The 18460-nt window shown below is 42.7% G+C and overlaps 1 protein-coding gene across 1 annotated transcript in view; it reads left to right on the plus strand.

Annotated features, from left to right (window-relative positions):
- The window catches only part of dnah5 (dynein, axonemal, heavy chain 5), a 249007-nt gene that overhangs the window by 24443 nt on the left and 206104 nt on the right, over positions 1 to 18460 (plus strand). Inside the window, exons 2-4 of the mRNA XM_063069583.1 lie at positions 8577 to 8711; positions 9818 to 9902; positions 12739 to 12902. Coding sequence (XP_062925653.1) covers positions 8577 to 8711; positions 9818 to 9902; positions 12739 to 12902 — 384 coding nt within the window. The remainder of the gene's footprint in view (positions 1 to 8576; positions 8712 to 9817; positions 9903 to 12738; positions 12903 to 18460) is intronic.

Here is an 18460-nt window from a genome sequence, read left to right on the forward strand (position 1 = left end):
TCCTTCGCCTCCCCCACTAATGGGCAGAGGCAAACTGCAAACCAAATGTGTCTCATATTCTGACTGATGGTCTAGCCCAACAGTGTTGCGAACATCTGAAATTGCCAATTTAAGATAACTCGTTTCTCCTTTCTCCCTCTCTCTCTCCTTCTGATCTAAGTTTTCTCTCTCTCGTACACACACTTCTTTCCACTTGCCCCCAGTGCCCTCTATTGCCCAATTTCTTTGCTGTTACCAACACTTTCCTCCCCTGTTCCCTCTCCCTAATGTTCCCATCCATTCACCTTTCTTTCCTTATTTGGTTTCAGTCTTCACCTCATTTTTTATGATTCAATAATCTGCAGCCCTTTGTTGTCCCTGTCTATCAGCTCCCAATCTCTGTCACTCTCTCCAACCTTTCCTCTCCCACCTGACTCCATGTTCAAATTCAGAATTATTTATCTCATGTACATGTTAGCATACAGTGAGATGTGCCAACCACCAACACACCTAAGAGTGTGCTGGGGACGGCCTGCAGGTGTTGTCACACATACCGGTGTCAACGTAGCATGACAGCAGTCTTCAGCAGACCAACAGAGAACACAACAAGCAACAAAACAACAACAGCAAAATAGGCCCCTTTCCTTCCTCCCACCCGGTGAAACACATAGACAGTCCTTCGACTCCAGGATAGGCCTCCAGGCCTTTGATCTCCGTGTGTAAATCAATCGCTCCTCACTTGATCCACCTATCAAGCTCTTGGCCCATACTTCCACTTGACCTATTTTATACTGGCTATTTCCCTTTTCATCTTTGCTGAATGTCTTTCCACAGATTTGAGTCTGGAGATCAAGAACGCTACAAGAGGTGCAGGTTTGATCTCTGGAAAGCCATCTCATGGGTGAAGTGGAGAATGTGGACTAGAATGGAATCAACAAGGGATGCTCAACAGCTGTGGCAGGGTTTGAATGCCGTAACCTCCGACAAAGTTAAATCTAGTGACATGGGGGACAGCTTCCAGATGAGCTCATTGCCTTCTATGCTGGCTTGACCAGGAGGAACCATTGTGCACCCCCACGTCTCCCGATGATCCTTTGGTCTTGGTATCTAAAGATGACGTGAGGGTTGCCTTCAAGAGAGTGAAGTCAAGGAAAGCAGCTGGTCTGGATGGAGTACCTGGCCGAGCATCGAAGACCGATGCTGACCAACTGGCTGGTGTGTTTGTGGATACCTTCTACCTCTTGCTTGGTTAGTGTGTAGTACCCACCTGTTTCAAGCAGGTTTCAAACATACTGGTGCCCAAGCAGAGAGTGATAACCTGCCTGAATGACTATCGCGCAATGGTATTTACATCCACAGTGATGAAGTGTTTTGAGAGGCTGGTGTTGAAGCATATCAGCTCCTGACTGAGTGGTGACTTGGATCCGGTCCAATTTGCCTACTAGTCCACAGCAGATGCTTATCTCATTGAATCTTCACACAACCCTGGAATAGTTGGACAGCAATGTTAGTTATCAATTACAGTTCAGCATCTAATACCATTATTCCCTCAATAGTAATCAGTAAACTCCAAGACCTGGCACTCAATACTCCCTTGTAAAATTGGATCCTTGATTTCCTAACTTGCAGACCACAGTCAGTTCAGATTGGCAAAAACATCTCCTCCACAATCTCCATCAGCACAGGTGCACCACAGGGCTGTGTGCTTCTCCCCCTACTCTACTTGCTTTACACCTATGACTGTGTGGCTAAGTATGGCTCCAACACCATATTCAACTTCGCTGATGACACCATTGTTGTGGGCCATATCAAAGGTGGAGATGACTCAGCATACAGGAGGATTGAAAATTTGGCGGAGTGGTGTCGTAACAACAACTTCTCACTCAATGTCAGCAAGACCAAGGAACTGATTGTTGATGTTAGGAGAGGGAATCCAGAGGTCCATGAGCCAGTACTCATCGGAGCATCAGAGGTGAAGAGGGTCTGTAACTTTAAATTCCTGGGTGTCACTGTCTCTGCGGACCTATCATAGACCCATCATATAAATGTAATTGCAAAGAAAGCGCCTCTACTTCCTTAGGGGTCTGTGGAGATTCGGCATGACATCAAAAACCTTGACAAATTTCTATAGATGTGTAGTGGAAAGTGTATCGACTGGCTGTGTTACAGCCTGGTATGGGAACACCAATGCCTTTGAGCGGAAAATCCTACAAAAGTTAGTGGATTCGGCCCAGTACAGCATGGGTAAAGCCCTCCCAACCATTGAGGACATCTGCATGAAATGCTGTTGTAGGAAAGCAGCATCCATCATCAAAGTTCCTCACCACTTAGGCCATGCTCTTTTCTCTCAGCTGCCATCAGGTAGAAGGTACAAGTGCCTCAGAACTTGCACCACCAGGTTCAAGAACACTTCATACCCCTCAACCATTAGGCTCTTGAAAAAAGAGGATAACTGCACTCATCCAAAATGCTGGAGGAACTCAGCAGACTAGGCAGCATCTAGGAAAAGGGTACTGTCAACGTTTCAGCTCGAAAAGTCAACTGTACTTTTCTCCTAGATGCTGCCTGATCTGCTGAGTTCCTCTAGCATTTTGTGTGTGTGTGTATCGCTCAGGTTTCCAGCATCTGCAGATTTTCTCTTGTTTGTAACTGCACTTATCTGTTGAGATATTCTCACAACCAATGAATTCACTTTAAGGACTCTTCATCCTGTTACTTCATACTCTCATTTTTATTGCTATTTATTTGGATTTGCATTTGCACATTTTGTTGTCTTCTATGCTCTTACTCTTTTATTGATCTTGTTTACAGTTACTGTTCAGTAGATTTGGTGAATATGCCCACAGGAAGAAGAATCTCAGGGTTGTATGTACGTATGTACTGTGGTAATAAGTTTATCTTTGACGTTGAGATGCTGCCTGACCCGCTGAGTTTCTCCAGTAGCTTGTTTTTAGCTCAAGTTCAAGTTTATAATAATTGAATATTAGACATTGATGTTGAAATTTATCATCAACTTCTATGTGCCAAGACAGGCACATTCTATATCAGCAGAAATGCTTTTGAAGATCTCGAGCTCAAACTCAGTACTTCCATTGAATGTCTGGATATTGGGTTCAGGAATCATTAGGTGCAGCCTTGCAAACAAGGGTTGCTGTCTATAAGAGCAGCAGCTGCAGTATGATGTGGTAGGTAGCCACAAAAGACCATACTATTTATGCAAAGTATATTTGGTTCCACAATGTGTATACGTACTGTATATAGAGTTATCTATTCAATATTGGAACAGAGCAAATATGAACACCTTAAAGCACTCTGGTGAAATGTACAGGAAACGTCATTAGATCGATAGGGATTAAGTAAAATAGTTGGTAAGTTTTGCTTCAATGATGCCAGGCATCACAGTTGAAGTATTGCAGTTTTGAACACCTAATTTAAGGAGAAATACACTTGGATTGGTGGTAGTTTAGAGAAGGTTCCCTTGTTTTAATCCCGAGATAAAGGAGTTAACCGTGGTGAACAGTTGAATAGTTTGGAAGAGGCATGATGTCACTGAATTATGAATTATTTGTTTACTCAATTATTTATTATTAGGTTTATTTGCACAGTTTGTCTTCTGCAATTTGGCAGTCAGTCTTTGTGTGTAGTTTTTCATATTTCTTTGTTCTACTGTGTCTGCAAGAAAATGTATCTTTGGGTAGTATTTGGTGACATATATACTTGAATAATAAATTTTATTTTGCACTTTGAAATATATAAAACTTTGGCTTTGATAACATACAAACAATTATAGATTTCCCTCTGTGTATAATTTTTTCTGTATTTTAAAGGCTAGATTACTGTTTGCAGTGGTTATTTCTTTGGACAAAACTACGTAGTTGTGCTTGAAGTTCCACTTCATTGTTGTGGATTTTTCCCGACTATTGTTTCTTATGGACAACACAAATACCAACAAAGAGCAGTACTTGAAAAGTAAAGGTTAAACAATCAAAGCTTTGTTCTGATAACTTGTTAGTTTCTCTTTGTTACCAAGCACCAGTGTTATTACAACATACTTGCCTGCTCTTGTGAAAGGTTTAATGATGTACTGTTAATTTGTGAATCAGTGAACTGTTTAAGTGATCATTCCGGTTTATCTAAATCCACTTCCTGAATTCTACTTACATTATTGGTATTTCTGAGTGGTTCTGTTTGAAACTGAAAGGACCATAATTTGACCTGGTCATACAGTGCATACATCAGTTAGGAGTGGTTCTTTTTATTTCTGCTGTTATTGGAAAACTTCTATTGAACAAAGAAAAAGAGAATTAAATTTGAACAAAGAATTAATGTAAAGTGTCAACCATTTGATATCTATTATTAATTTACTGTGGTCCAAAAAGAAGGATTGATTTGATTAGTAAAAGTGCAAATTCAGTCCTGTAATAGTGTTAAATTCAGAGTGGTAAAAAGATGTAAGGTGGGCTTTGGTCCATTGAGGCCATACCCGCTCTTTGAAAGGGCAATCTGGCAAGTCTCAGTCCTCCATCCTTTCTGAAAGCCTTGACATTTATTTCCTTTTAGGTATTTACCCAACCACTACCTCCCCTCCCCCACCCCACACTTTTGAATGTTATTTTGAAGCTTCCTCAAATGTGTCGTTATTAATACATTCCAGACCTCAAGCACTCAACTGTTTATTCCCCTGATAATTTACAATGAGGAATATAAAAATAATATAATGGTGCAAAGAGAGAGCAAAATGGTGAGGTGGGGTTAATGGATTCATGGGTGATTCAGTAATCTGATAGTGGAGAGGAAGAAGCTGTTCCTGCACCATTGGATGTGTGCCTGCAAGCTCCTGTACCTTCTCTTGATAGTGGTACTTCATGTCCTGGATGGTGAGGGTCCTCAATGATGAAGATGCCTCAGTGGGCAGGCTAGTGCCCACAATAGAGTTGGCTGAGTTTACAACCCTCTGTAGCTTTTCCCGATCCTGTCCTTTGGCACCCCCGTAACCGACGGTGATGTTCTCTCCACCTCACATCTATAAAATCATATTGTGTCCCAGCATTCTTCCTCTCAATACTTCATATTTTCACACAATAAATTAAATCTGTTTCCTATTCACCCTTTCCACCAGTTTATCACACTTTTCTGAAGGAACTCTCCTACCTATTTGCACTCCCTTAACAGCAGAGCTCAACGTGGCAGATAAAATGGAATGCAATCTTTACGAAAATCTTCAGGAAAATGTAACCACTTTAATTAGCATCTCTTTTAATAATTTCATTATCTTCAAAACTAACAAATGAGCATTCTTCATGTAATATATCCTGTTCTAAATAACGCTTGGTTAATTTTAGTATAATTCATAAAACATATTTTCTAATTTTTATAATTCCAATTTTTAATTTTACTGCATAAACAGCAAAATTGCTTGCAAATACTTTGGCATTCATGTAATTATCAGCATTCATATTATGCATGGATGTATTTAATGTATGTATAATATCTACACTTAATGCCGGCTGTTGGTGTAATGGTGACAGCACCAGACATGAGGCGAATGGTCACGGGTTTGAACCCAGCCGGCTCCTTGCACGCTTTCCATTTGTGCTGAGTTGAGGGTCAAGCTAACAACTCAGCTTTGTCAAAACAGACAAATAGTATGGAAACGGCAAAAAATGCCACTCGATGCGCCACAAGGCATGAAAAAGGAACAACAAAATATATACACTTAGTGGTCACTATATTAGGTACAGCTGTACACCTGCTTGTTAATGCAAATATCTAATCTGTCAATCATGTGCATAAAAGCATGCAGACATGGGTCAAGAGGTTCAGTTGTTGTTCAGACCAAACATCAGAATGGGGAAGAAATGTGATCTGAGTGACATTGACCATAGAATGATTATGGTGGCAGACGGGGTGGTTTGAGTATCTTAGAAACTGCTGATTTCCTGGAATTTTCATACACAACAGTCTCTAGAGTTTACAGAAAATGGTGTGGAAAACAAAAAAACATTCAATGAGAGAGGTCAGAGGAGAATTGCCAGACTTGTTCTCTGTCACCCCCTCTCTGTCACCCTCTCTGTGTCCCCACTATCACCCCTGACTATAACAACTTAAGGAACCCATTTGGTGATTATGCTGATGCTTGAACTGTAAATTTAGTCCTTAACATGACAGCAACTATGTATAAATTTTGTATATTTGGCAGTTAATATAAGGGCTGTATAATCACAACATAATTTGCTTTCTGTAAAACTTGCTATCTTAAAGAGATGATTTTGAGTTAATTAAATTAAGAGACACTTTATCTGTACTTTTGAACTATTAGATCCATGTGTTTGGGGCATGCATTACAACAGCAGTCCCCAACCACCGGGCCATGGACCGGTACCGGGCCGCAGAGCATGCGCTACCGGGCCGCGAGGAAACGATATGATTTGGCGATACGAGTCAGCTGCACCTTTCCTCATTCCCTGTCACGCCCACTGTTGAGCCATTACGCATGCGAGGTCATTACCCGCGCGTGATCCATTTCAGCGCGGGAAGGAGATCAACTCCTTGAGCTTGCAAATGACGGCGGGCTGAAAAGTATGTTTGACATAACATCTCTGCCGGCACTCTGGATCAAAGACAAGGCTAAATATCCTGAGATAGCCACGAAAGCACTGAAAATGTTGCTTCCATTTCCAACATATCTCTGCAGTGAATGCAACGAAAACTAAATAGCGGAATAGACTGGACATAAGGAACCCCCTTCGAGTATCGCTGTCTCTCGTCACCCTTCTATAGGACCGTCTTGTTGCAGGAAAACAATCCCAGGGCTCCCACTGTTTCAGCGATATTGGTGTGTTGCAATGATTTTATATGTTCATACGGGGAAAATATGTGCTGCGTGTTTAATATCCAAACAATACTTAAAATGTTATGATGCTATTGACTTATATAACTATATAACAATTACAGCACAGAAACAGGCCATCTCTGCCCTTCTAGTCCGTGCTGAACGCTACTCTCACCTAGTCCCGCCGACCTGCACTCAGCCCATAACCCTCCATTCCTTTCCTGTCGATATACCAATCCAATTTTTCTTTAAATGATAATATAGAACCTGCCTCTACCACTTCTACTGGAAGTTCGTTCAACACTTACTTCAAGCTCCCCTGTCCTCCCCTGATAATTGACTTATCACTATATTCATGCGAGGAAAATATGCGCTGTGTGTTTAATATTAAATTCGTTAGATAAACGCTTTTAGAAACGAAATTGAGTGTATTAGCTAATTATCATCTGTATTCCAGTCGTGATTAACACCCACCGCCCCCCCCCCGAAAAGAATCGCCAAAAACGATTTGTGGAAAAAAATCGTACACGCATGCGCACTGGTGCCCGCGCAAGGCTTCATAGTCATTGTAGTCTTTCTCAGGGAAACCCAGCGTATTTGACTGCTACTCTTGTCCGTTGGCACCCCCCCCCCCCACCGCGGTCGGCCGGTCCGCAAGAATATTGTCAATATGAAACCGGTCCGCAGTGCGAAAAAGGTTGGGGACCCCTGCATTACAATATGAGTAGATATCTGAACAATCAAGTCAAGTCAAGTCAAGTCACTTTTTATTGTCATTTTGACCATAACTGCTGTTACAGTACACAGTAAAAACGAGACAACGTTTTTCAGGACCAGGGTGCTACATGAGACAATACAAAAACTACACTGAACTACGTAAAACAACACAAAAGCTACACTAGACTACAGACCTATCCAGGACTGCATAAAGTGCACAAAATGGTGCGGGCATTACAATAAATAATAAACAAGACAATAGGCACAGTAGAGGGCAGTAGGTTGGTGTCAGTCCAGGCTCTGAGTATTGAGGAGTCTGATGGCTTGGGGGAAAAAGCTGTTACATAGCCTGGTCGTAAGAGCCCGAATGCTTCGGTGCCTTTTGCTAGATGGCAGGAAGGAGAAGAGTTTGTATGAGGGGTGCATGGCGTCCTTCACAATGGACGCAGTGTGTGGTGTAAATGTCTGTAATGGCGGGAAGAGAGATCCCACTGATCTTCTCAGCTGACCTCACTATCTACTGCAGGGTCTTGCGATCCGAGATGGTGCAATTTCCAAACCCGGCAGTGATGCAGCTGCTCAGGATGCTCTCAATACGATCTCGGTAGAATGTGGTGAGGATCAAATTGCTGTAATCAAATAATTTAAATAATAATAACTTTAGAGCAGTTTTCTTACAGTAGTTCAAAGTTCTTTACAATAGGAAATGGTGCAAACATGAAAATAAAAAAGCCAAAATAAAAATAAACATGAAAATTAAAGACAAAAAGATGTTAGTTAAATGCAGGGTTAAGTGAATTGGTTTTGAGGTGATGTTAACAGTGTCAACTGAGTCTGTATCCCTTATAGTTTTAGGTATTGAATTCCACTGTTTAGGAGTGTAATTCAAAAAAGCTGATCTGTCACATTTTGAGGGAAGTATAAAAAGACCTGAGAGCTCAAGCAGGATTATAAACAAAACAAGGAATAATATGATTGGATTAAAAGTGCATAATTCTTCATTGTTTGCTTTCAATTTCTCTAACTATAAAATGGCTTATCTTTGCAGCAAAAACTAAAAGAGGAAAGAGAAGCCAAACGGGCCCATCTGGATGGTAGACATGACTACATATTGGGGGTTGTGTCCTTGTGCACTGGAGTAGAGAAGGTTGAGGTGGAAGATGCCATTCTTGAGGGTTCCCAGGTGAGTGTATTACTAAAATTATGTCAACAAAAAATAGTTTTCAAGAAATTGCATTTAATTTTGCAGCAAAACTTGAAGCTAAAATGAAACAAGATACTGAAGGAATAGAAAGAAAGCAGGATAGAACTCAAGTCAGGTAAAATTAGGAGGGCCCAAAGGGGCCAGGAATTATCCTGGGCAAGTAGGTTAAAGAACATCCCAAGGCATTTTATGCTTGCATTAAAAAAATAGTTGAAGACAATAGGGAAAGTGTAGGGCCACTCGAGGATAAATGAGGGAACTTATGCTTGGAGCCAGAAAATGTGGGCAAGGTACTAAATGAGTCCCTTGTATCAGTATTCACCAAGAACGCGGAGGTTAGTCTGGTGCATGCAAATGTGCTAGCTAGGGCGTTTTAAAATCAATATAATGACACTTCAAAAGTAACGTACAGTACTATGGAAAAGTTTTAGGTACATGTAAACAAAAATTCAGTGAAGATTCTTTCAAAAATAATGAAAGGAAACATTTCTAAATATCAAAAAATTACTATAAAGAGCAGTAAACAGTAAAAAAAAACTAAATTGTATTAATATTTGGTGTGACCATTCTTTGCCTTTAAAACTGCATCAATTCTCTTAGGTACACTGTCATGCAGTTTTATAAGAAAATCATCAGATAGGTTGCTCAAAGCATCTTGGGGAACTTGCCACAGTTCTTCTGCAGACTTTGTCTGTCTCACTTGCTTCTGTCTCTCCAGGTAATCCCAGACAGCCTTGTCGATGTTGAGATCAGGGCTCTGTAGATACCATACCATAAAAAAAGTGTAGGGTGCCTTGGACTTTTGCACAGTACTGTTCTGGTATTGAAGTGACATAGGCAGGGCTGTCATTTGAGGATATAAATACCAGTGCTTGCTTGTTTTTTTTTGATATGAATGAGACAAAGTGGATAGTTTACTATGCTCTCTCTTACTAATGGAAATAAATATTGTTTTCAATTTAAAGTGTGCTCTTTATGAATTACTGAATATTTCCATGCATTAAAATTAAATGTGAGACGATTTTGTCCTCTACACTTCCATTTATAAATTTCGTCAATTATAATGATTCATTTTTATTTTGAAGATTGATCGTATAGATTCATTTTTTGCCATTGGAGGGCTTGCACACCTTATGTTTTATTATCAAGAAATGGAACCAAATGAAACAGGTAAGCAAAATGAGTAACTGAGTAAGTGAACTGATTGTACTCTTTTTTTTGTGAATTTATTCAAAGGCCATTGGTGAACAATTTGGATTTAATCAAAGTTCAAAGTATATTTTACTATCAAAGTACATGTTTGTCACCATATACATATCTGAGATTCTTTTCCTGTGGGCATACTCAGCAAATCTATAGAAAACTATAACAGGATCAATGAAAGATCAACCAGAGTGCCGTAGACAACAAACTGTGCAAATGCAAATATAAATAAATAGCAATAACTAATGAGAATATGAGATTATGAGATAAATAGTCCTTAAAGTGAGATCATTGGTTGTAGGGACATTTCAATGATGGGGCAAGTAATCAATTTTCTTTCATGTTAATGACGCTGTTTAAGACGTGTCACAGTTTCTTCCCCCAAGCCATTAGACTCCTCAATTCCCAGACTCTAGTCACACACACACACACTCACACTCTCTCTCTCTCTCCCTCTCTCTCTCTTCCCCCCTCTCCCTCTCTCCTCTCCCTCTCTCCTCTCCCTCTCTCCTCTCCCTCTCCCCTCTCCCTCTCCCTCTCCCTCTCCCCTCTCCCCTCTCCCCTCTCCCCTCTCCCCTCTCCCCTCTCCCCTCTCCCCTCTCCCCTCTCCCCTCTCCCCCTCTCCCCCTCTCCCCCTCTCCCCCTCTCCCCCTCTCCCCCTCTCCCCCTCTCCCCCTCTCCTCCTCTCCCCTCTCCTCCTCTCCCCCTCTCCCCCTCTCCCCCTCTCCCCCTCTCCCCCTCTCCCCCTCTCCCCCTCTCCCCCTCTCCCCTCTCCCCCTCTCCCCCTCTCCCCCTCTCCCCCTCTCCCCCTCTCCCCCTCTCCCCCTCTCCCCCTCTCCCCCTCTCCCCCTCTCCCCCTCTCCCCCTCTCCCCCTCCCCCCCCTCTCCCCCCTCCTCTCTCCCCTCTCTCCCCTCTCCCCACTGAACACCACTCCCTTTGCAATCTTTGCTCATTTCTTTCTCAATTCATGCTAAAACATTGTTTACATCTACATCATTTATTATTATATTGTAATTTGTCCTTTACTGTGCTTATTGTCTTGTTTATTAATTATTGTACTGTCTTGCACTGTTTTGGGCACTTTATGTAGCTCTGTGTAGCTCCGTGTAGCTCTGAAGTCTAATGTAGTTTTGTGTTGTTTCATGTAGCACCATAGTCCTGGAGGAACGTTGTTTCGTTTTTACTGTGTACTGTGTCAGCAGTTATGGTTGAAATGACAATAAAAGCAACTTGAACTTGATAATTTTAAAAGGTCATGTAAATGATACTTTCTCAGGCTGATGCCTGTCACTTGGAATTGTTTTCTCATGCCTTGCAATGGCTCTGATAGCACAGTTTTACATGTGCTTAATTAATTAACAGAAATTCTCCTAAATGGTGTGATGGAAATCTCCATTGCTGCCTATTGTAATGAGTGACCCCTTACCTGGACCGCAGTCCACGTGCACTGATATTCTTGTGACGCCTTTGAGTACGTGACCATTTTTCATTTGAAAGTCTTAATTGCCATATCAACAGACTATTTAACCAATAGAGAATTATTACGACAGCTCCAACCCAATTCATTCCTTACCTACCTTCTACAAACTTGTAGTTGTACGAACATACACATGTTAACTGCAGCCAAATGCATCAGCTTTTGCCAATTCATGCCTTTTCAAGGCTGAAGCTGCTATGGCCAGTTGTATCACAAGAACCCTGCTGCTGAAACAAACTAGTTTGCAAAGGTTAGAAATCAGACTTAAATTCTCAGTCATTGTGGCTTATCAACTGGCATGATGAATGTGCTGAGTAATGAGAGTATTTTAAGAATTTCTAAAAATATTATATTTGTTATGTTAGCATATCTCATTAAACTATTCTATTTTCTGTTTTGTTGCTCAGTATTTCATTCCAATTTTTTTTACTAATCTGTGAAACTGAGTATGTATTATTTTAAATTATGTTATTGTGCTGGAGCAGCAATCTAAGAGTACAAGTTGCAATATTTTGTTTAAACATCAAACTGAATCGTCACCAGAAAATGTGCACGTGGATATTCCTAGATTATCGTTGTCCATCTGAGAAAATAACCTGAGCTGGTATGGAACAGTCTGGATTTCACAGTTAGACAGGTTTTTAAAGGTTGTGTTATCATCCTGAGAGTCAGCAGAGAATCCTCAAAATTGTACTCAAGTCATACTGTTTCTTGCAGATTTTTTTTGCTGGGCAAACCAGAACACTGGCTCACATTGGAACTTCAAAAAAAAAATCCTAGAAATGTCACTTTTTCATTTGATAATGAATTGGCTTCACAAACATTAATGCATCATATCAATGGAATTACAATATTGGGATCAAGGGGAATGAATTTTACCTCTAACTGCAAAGCATTAGCCCATTTTACATTCCAGTTTTATTTAATTCTTCGAGTTCAGTCCTAGTATCATTTTTAAAAGATAATTATTAGCCTAGGGAAGTTAATTGTATGGTCATCTTGAAATCAAAGCAGCTTATTGGCAGTGCTTCCAAGTAGAGTTTGAGAGCTCCAGCCCTGACTTTCAATCTCATCTGATGTTCAAACTGCCCTCAGCTTTGGGGTAACAAACTGTATTGGAGATTTAATCACAGGGTAAATAATCAAATCCAAAGCAATATTACAAAAGCATTCTGAATTGAGATTCCGTACTAAATACTGAATAATAACATTTTCAATCAGGGTCCAAATTTCCTGCTAATATGCAAACAGAACACACACACTAAAATATGCTAAAATGTTGTGAATGAATGCACTTATTTTGCAAACTATATTTTTTTTTGCAGTGCAAATGAACCTCTTTGGAGCAGGGACCAATCCTAATAAAGGGCGAAGCAAGAAACCAAAAATATTTGTAACGGAAGGGAAAGATGTGGCACTTACTGGTGTTTGTGTAATTTTTTTACGAGCTACTGCATCCAAAGCAATCACTATAGACAATGTACATAAGGTGAGCAGCTGAATTTATTCTGAAAGCACTTTGTTCAGATTTTATTATGCAACATTTTCACCGTTCCAGACCTTCATCCCATCCTGTTTCGGATCCATGTGCTTTCCCTTACTCATGGGACAGACAAACAGTTCACCAATTTCAATCATCACTGCCCGCTAACCAGAGGTTCTCAGAAGCTCTTTTGATTTTTTTTTGCTGCTTTCTTGTGAAGATGTTGAGTAATTCTACATAGTGCCTTCATGTGAAATAGCAGTGACTGATAACTCTGCACTGACATTAGTTTAAATGCAACAGTTTTTTTTTTAGGATAAATTAGTACTTGCTTTCAAAACAAATGGGCGTAAACAGCAATATTTACTGTAGCCCAAGTCAAACATTTGAGAACTCCAGAGATTCCAGTATTGCTGCTGATGCCAGGCTGTTTGGCTAAGCATAACTTTCTACTTACTAATCATATACTGTGAGAAGTATTCTTTAGGAGTCAATAAAAAATTTGACAGCAATTAAACTGAGAGTACAGGTTTCCCCCGCCATCCGAAGGTAGAGCGTCCCTATGAAACGGTTTGTAAGCCGGAATGTTGTAAAGCGAAGAAGCAATTACCATTTATTTATATGGGAAAATTTTGTGAGCATTCACAGACCCAAAAATAACCTACCAAATCATGCCAAATAACACATAAAACCTAAAATAACAGTAACATATAGTAAAAGCAGGAATGGTATGATAAATACACAGCCTATATAAAGTAGAATTGCTTTTCCACAATCATTGCCGGCACTGTTCTCTGTAGCGAAAATCTCACGCAAGCGCTGTTGGCAAAAATACTCTCTCCAGTAACCTTTAAGCTATGAGGCTGCCAAATCATACCAAATAACATGTAAAAATACACAGCCTATATAAAGTAGAAATAATGTATGTACAGTGTAGTATCACTTACGGGAATTAGGTAGACAGCTTGCCGAGCACACTGATGATGGTGTGTTAGACTGAGTCATCGCAGGTTGGGTGGTGCAGTGGTCCCCACCCTCTGGGCCACCGACCGATACCGATCCGTGAAGCATGCAGGGGTACAGTGGTAGCTGGGAGGCACACAGCACATCTTTAAGAAAAAAGCTGAAATAAACAAGCTAATTAATTAGGTGCCGCCCGGCACGTAAATGTCGGCCCAGATCAGAGGCGACGTAATCGGCAATCGCCTCTGATCTGGGCTGACAATTACATGCTGGGCGGCACCTAATTAATTAGCTTGCTTATTTCGGCTTTTTTCTTAAAGATGCACTGTGTGCCTCCCGGCTACTGCTGCATTCTCCGCTAATCGGTATCTGTCCGCGGCCTGGGGGTTGGGTGGTGGGACACTGAGGTGTCATCTCATTGTCGTCTGTTTCCATTAGGGCAGGCAGCTCATCTTCTCCTATGACTGCCTGCTTCGATGTCGAAGGTCCAGGTTTGTCGCCTGCTGTGGCTGATGTGGAAGGCTTGCTTGACTGCTTAGCCTTGCGCATTTTTCTATCGTACAGTTCTTTGTAAGCACTCAAACCATTTTGCAAATACTGTATGCCCTAAACCGACGTACCCTTTCAAAATTAAAGTCATACTTTATCATTGCAGCGAAAATCTCACGCAGTTGCTTCACGTTCAGTTCCTGGACGACTTCACTTTTGCTACTGAATTCGGTTTCAATTGTTATCCTTTCCTCTTCCAATTGTATTCCAACCTCACTCCTTCGGAACGCTCTGCTCTCCACTCCCTCCGCACTAATCCTAACCTTATTATTAAACCCGCTGATAAAGGGGGTGCTGTTGTAGTCTGGCGTACTGACCTCTACCTTGCCGAGGCACAGCGACAACTCGCGGATACCTCCTCTTATTTACCCCTCGATCGTGACCCCACTAAGGAGCACCAGGCCATTGTCTCCCACACTATCAACGACTTTATCCGCTCAGGGGATCTCCCATCCACTGCTACCAACCTTATAGTTCCCACACCCCGCACTTCCCGTTTCTACCTCCTACCCAAGATCCACAAACCTGCCTGTCCTGGCCGACCTATTGTCTCAGCTTGCTCCTGCCCCACCGAACTCGTTTCTGCATACCTCGACACTGTTTTATCACCCCTTGTTCAATCCCTTCCGACCTATGTTCGTGACACTTCTCACGCTCTTAAACTTTTCGATGATTTTAAGTTCCCTGGCCCCCACCGCTTTATTTTCACCTTGGATGTCCAGTCCCTATATACTTCCATCCCCCATCAGGAAGGTCTCAAAGCTCTACGCTTCTTTTTGGATTCCAGACCTAATCAGTTCCCCTCTACCACCACTCTGCTCCGTCTAGCAGAATTAGTCCTTACTCTTAATAATTTCTCCTTTTGCTCCTCCCATTTCCTCCAAACTAAAGGTGTAGCTATGGGCACCCGTATGGGTCCTAGCTATGCCTGCCTTTTTGTTGGGTTTGTGGAACAATCTATGTTCCGTGCCTATTCTGGTATCTGTCCCCCACTTTTCCTTCACTACATCGACGACTGCATTGGCGCTGCTTCCTGCACGCATGCAGAACTCGTTGACTTTATTAACTTTGCCTCCAACTTTCACCCTGCCCTCAAGTTTACCTGGTCCATTTCTGACACCTCCCTCCCCTTTCTAGATCTTTCTGTCTCTGTCTCTGGAGACAGCTTATCCACTGATGTCTACTATAAGCCTACTGACTCTCACAGCTATCTGGACTATTCCTCTTCTCACCCTGTCTCTTGCAAAAGCGCCATCCCCTTCTCGCAATTCCTCCGTCTCCGCCGCATCTGCTCTCAGGATGAGGCTTTTCATTCTAGGACGAGGGAGATGTCTTCATTTTTTAAAGAAAGGGGCTTCCCTTCCTCCACTATCAACTCTGCTCTTAAACGCATCTCCCCCATTTCACGTACATCTGCTCTCACTCCATCCTCCCACCACCCCACTAGGAATAGGGTTCCCCTGGTCCTCACCTACCACCCCACCAGCCTCCGGGTCCAACATATTATTCTCCGTAACTTCCGCCACCTCCAACGGGATCCCACCACTAAGCATATCTTTCCCTCCCCCCCCCTCTCTCTGCATTCCGCAGGGATCGCTCCCTACACAACTCCCTTGTCCATTCGTCCCCCCCATCCCTCCCCACTGATCTCCCTCCTGGCACTTATCCGTGTAAGCGGAACAAGTGCTACACATGCCCTTACACTTCCTCCCTTACCACCATTCAGGGCCCCAAACAGTCCTTCCAGGTGAGGCATCACTTCACCTGTGAGTCGACTGGGGTGATATACTGCGTCCGGTGCTCCCGATGTGGCCTTTTATATATTGGCGAGACCCGACGCAGACTGGGAGACCGCTTTGCTGAACATCTACGCTCTGTCCGCCAGAGAAAGCAGGATCTCCCAGTGGCCACACATTTTAATTCCACATCCCATTCCCATTCTGACATGTCTATCCACGGCCTCCTCTACTGTAAAGATGAAGCCACACTCAGGTTGGAGGAACAACACCTTATATTCCGTATGGGTAGCCTCCAACCTGATGGCATGAACATTGACTTCTCTAACTTCCGCTAGGCCCCACCTCCCCCTCGTACCCCATCTGTTACTCTTTTTTATGCACACATTCTTTCTCTCACTCTCCTTTTTCTCCCTCTGTCCCTCTGAATATACCTCTTGCCCATCCTCTGGGTCACCCCCCCCCCCTTTCTTCCCGGACCTCCTGTCCCATGATCCTCTCGTATCCCCTTCTGCCTATCACCTGTCCAGCTCTCGCCTCCATCCCTCCCCCTCCTGTCTTCTCCTATCATTTTGCATCTCCCCCTCCCCCTCTAGCTTTCAAATCCCTTACTCACTCTTCCTTCAGTTAGTCCTGACGAAGGGTCTCGGCCTGAAACGTCGACTGCGCCTCTTCCTATAGATGCTGCCTGGCCTGCTGCGTTCACCAGCAACTTTGATGTATGTTGCTTGTCCTTACTTCGTTCACCACGATCGAAACGCTTAATTATGTCTAGTTTTACGCCAAGTGTAACACCCTTACGAGCTCTTTTAGGCTTTTTCGATACCTTAGAACTCATCTTGCTAACGGCTGCTCACAGACACGTGTTTAAGCAATGCCGGCGAGAATGCCGTTCCGAATCCAGGGGAGGAGTGGCTGCTCGGGGCGTGCGCTGCCTTTTATCGCGCGCTGCCTTTCTTCGTAACAGTGAAAACAGGGAACTAATGTAGGACTTTCATAACAGTGAGGTTTCGTAAAGCGAAAGTGGGGGACACCTGTACATTAAATACCCACACTATAATCAAAATAGAAAGAAGATGAATTATTAAATCGTATGGTCTGAACTTAACAAATTTGTTTTTTTTTAAATTCTTCTTTTTTTTTCCAAGTGAAAGGTAGTGAAATATGCTGAGGTGTTGCTGTATAGTTGGGGTCACCCTATCTGTAATCGAGGCAAAATTAGGATACTTAATCCAATAGTAGCACTGTCATATCTGAAACTTGAGATTGAATGTCCAAGCCTCATCCAGATACTTGCCTACACAGAAATGAATAAACAGTCAATGTTTCAAGCCTTCTTCAGGACTGGAAAGGAAGGGGGAAGATGCCAGAATAAAAGGGGGAAGGAGGATAGCTAGAAGGTGATGGTGAAGCCAAGTAGGTGGGAAAGATAAAGGGCTGGAAATGAAGGAATGTGATAGGAGGGGAAGGAGAATGGGACCCAGGGGAAAGTTATAGGCAGGTGAGAAGAGGTAAGAGGCCGTAGTGGGGAAATAGAAGAAAAGGGGAGGGGGAGGGAATTTTTTTTCCACTGGAAGGAGAAATCAATATTTATGCCATCAGGTTGGATGCTGTGGAGACGGAATATAAGGTGTTGCTCCTCCACCCTGAGTGAGGCCTCATCATGGCATATGGAGGACAAAGTCCAACATGTCAGAATGGGAATGGTAATCAGAATTAAAATATTGGGCCATCAGGAAGTTCTGGTTTTGGTGGATGGAGTGGAGATGCTCGACGTAGTGGTCCCCCAAAGCTCGAAGATGGGGTGAGCGCAGATGTCCGGGGAATGGAAGAGATGCAGGTGAGGTCAGCATCAATGGCATCCCCTCCATTTCCTGGGCATTGGCATTCACCCCATCTTCCTGTCGACTTAACAGTGACAGAGTTCCTCTTGTCTTTGCCTACCACCCCATGAGTCTCAGCATCCAACACATCATTCTTGGCAACTTCTGCAGTCCAAAGGGATCCTACCACCAAACACATCTTTCCCGCCACCCCTCACCCCCCCTCACAATTCTTCTCTTTCTGCAGGGATCACTCTCTCTGCAATTTCCTGTCTATTTGTCCCTCACCACTAATCTCCCTCCAGGAACTTATCTCTGCAAGCAGCATGTGCTGCACCTGCCCATTCACCTCCATTCAGTGCCCGAAACAGTTCTTCTAGGTGACCTAACACTTCACTTGTGAACCTGTTGGGGTAATCTATTGTATCTGGTGCTCCCAGTGTGACCTCCTCTACATTGGTGAGACTTGTCATAAATTGGGGGGGTGGGGGTG

Source organism: Mobula hypostoma, chromosome 17 (genome assembly GCF_963921235.1).
Source record: "Mobula hypostoma chromosome 17, sMobHyp1.1, whole genome shotgun sequence".
Taxonomy (NCBI): domain Eukaryota; kingdom Metazoa; phylum Chordata; class Chondrichthyes; order Myliobatiformes; family Myliobatidae; genus Mobula; species Mobula hypostoma.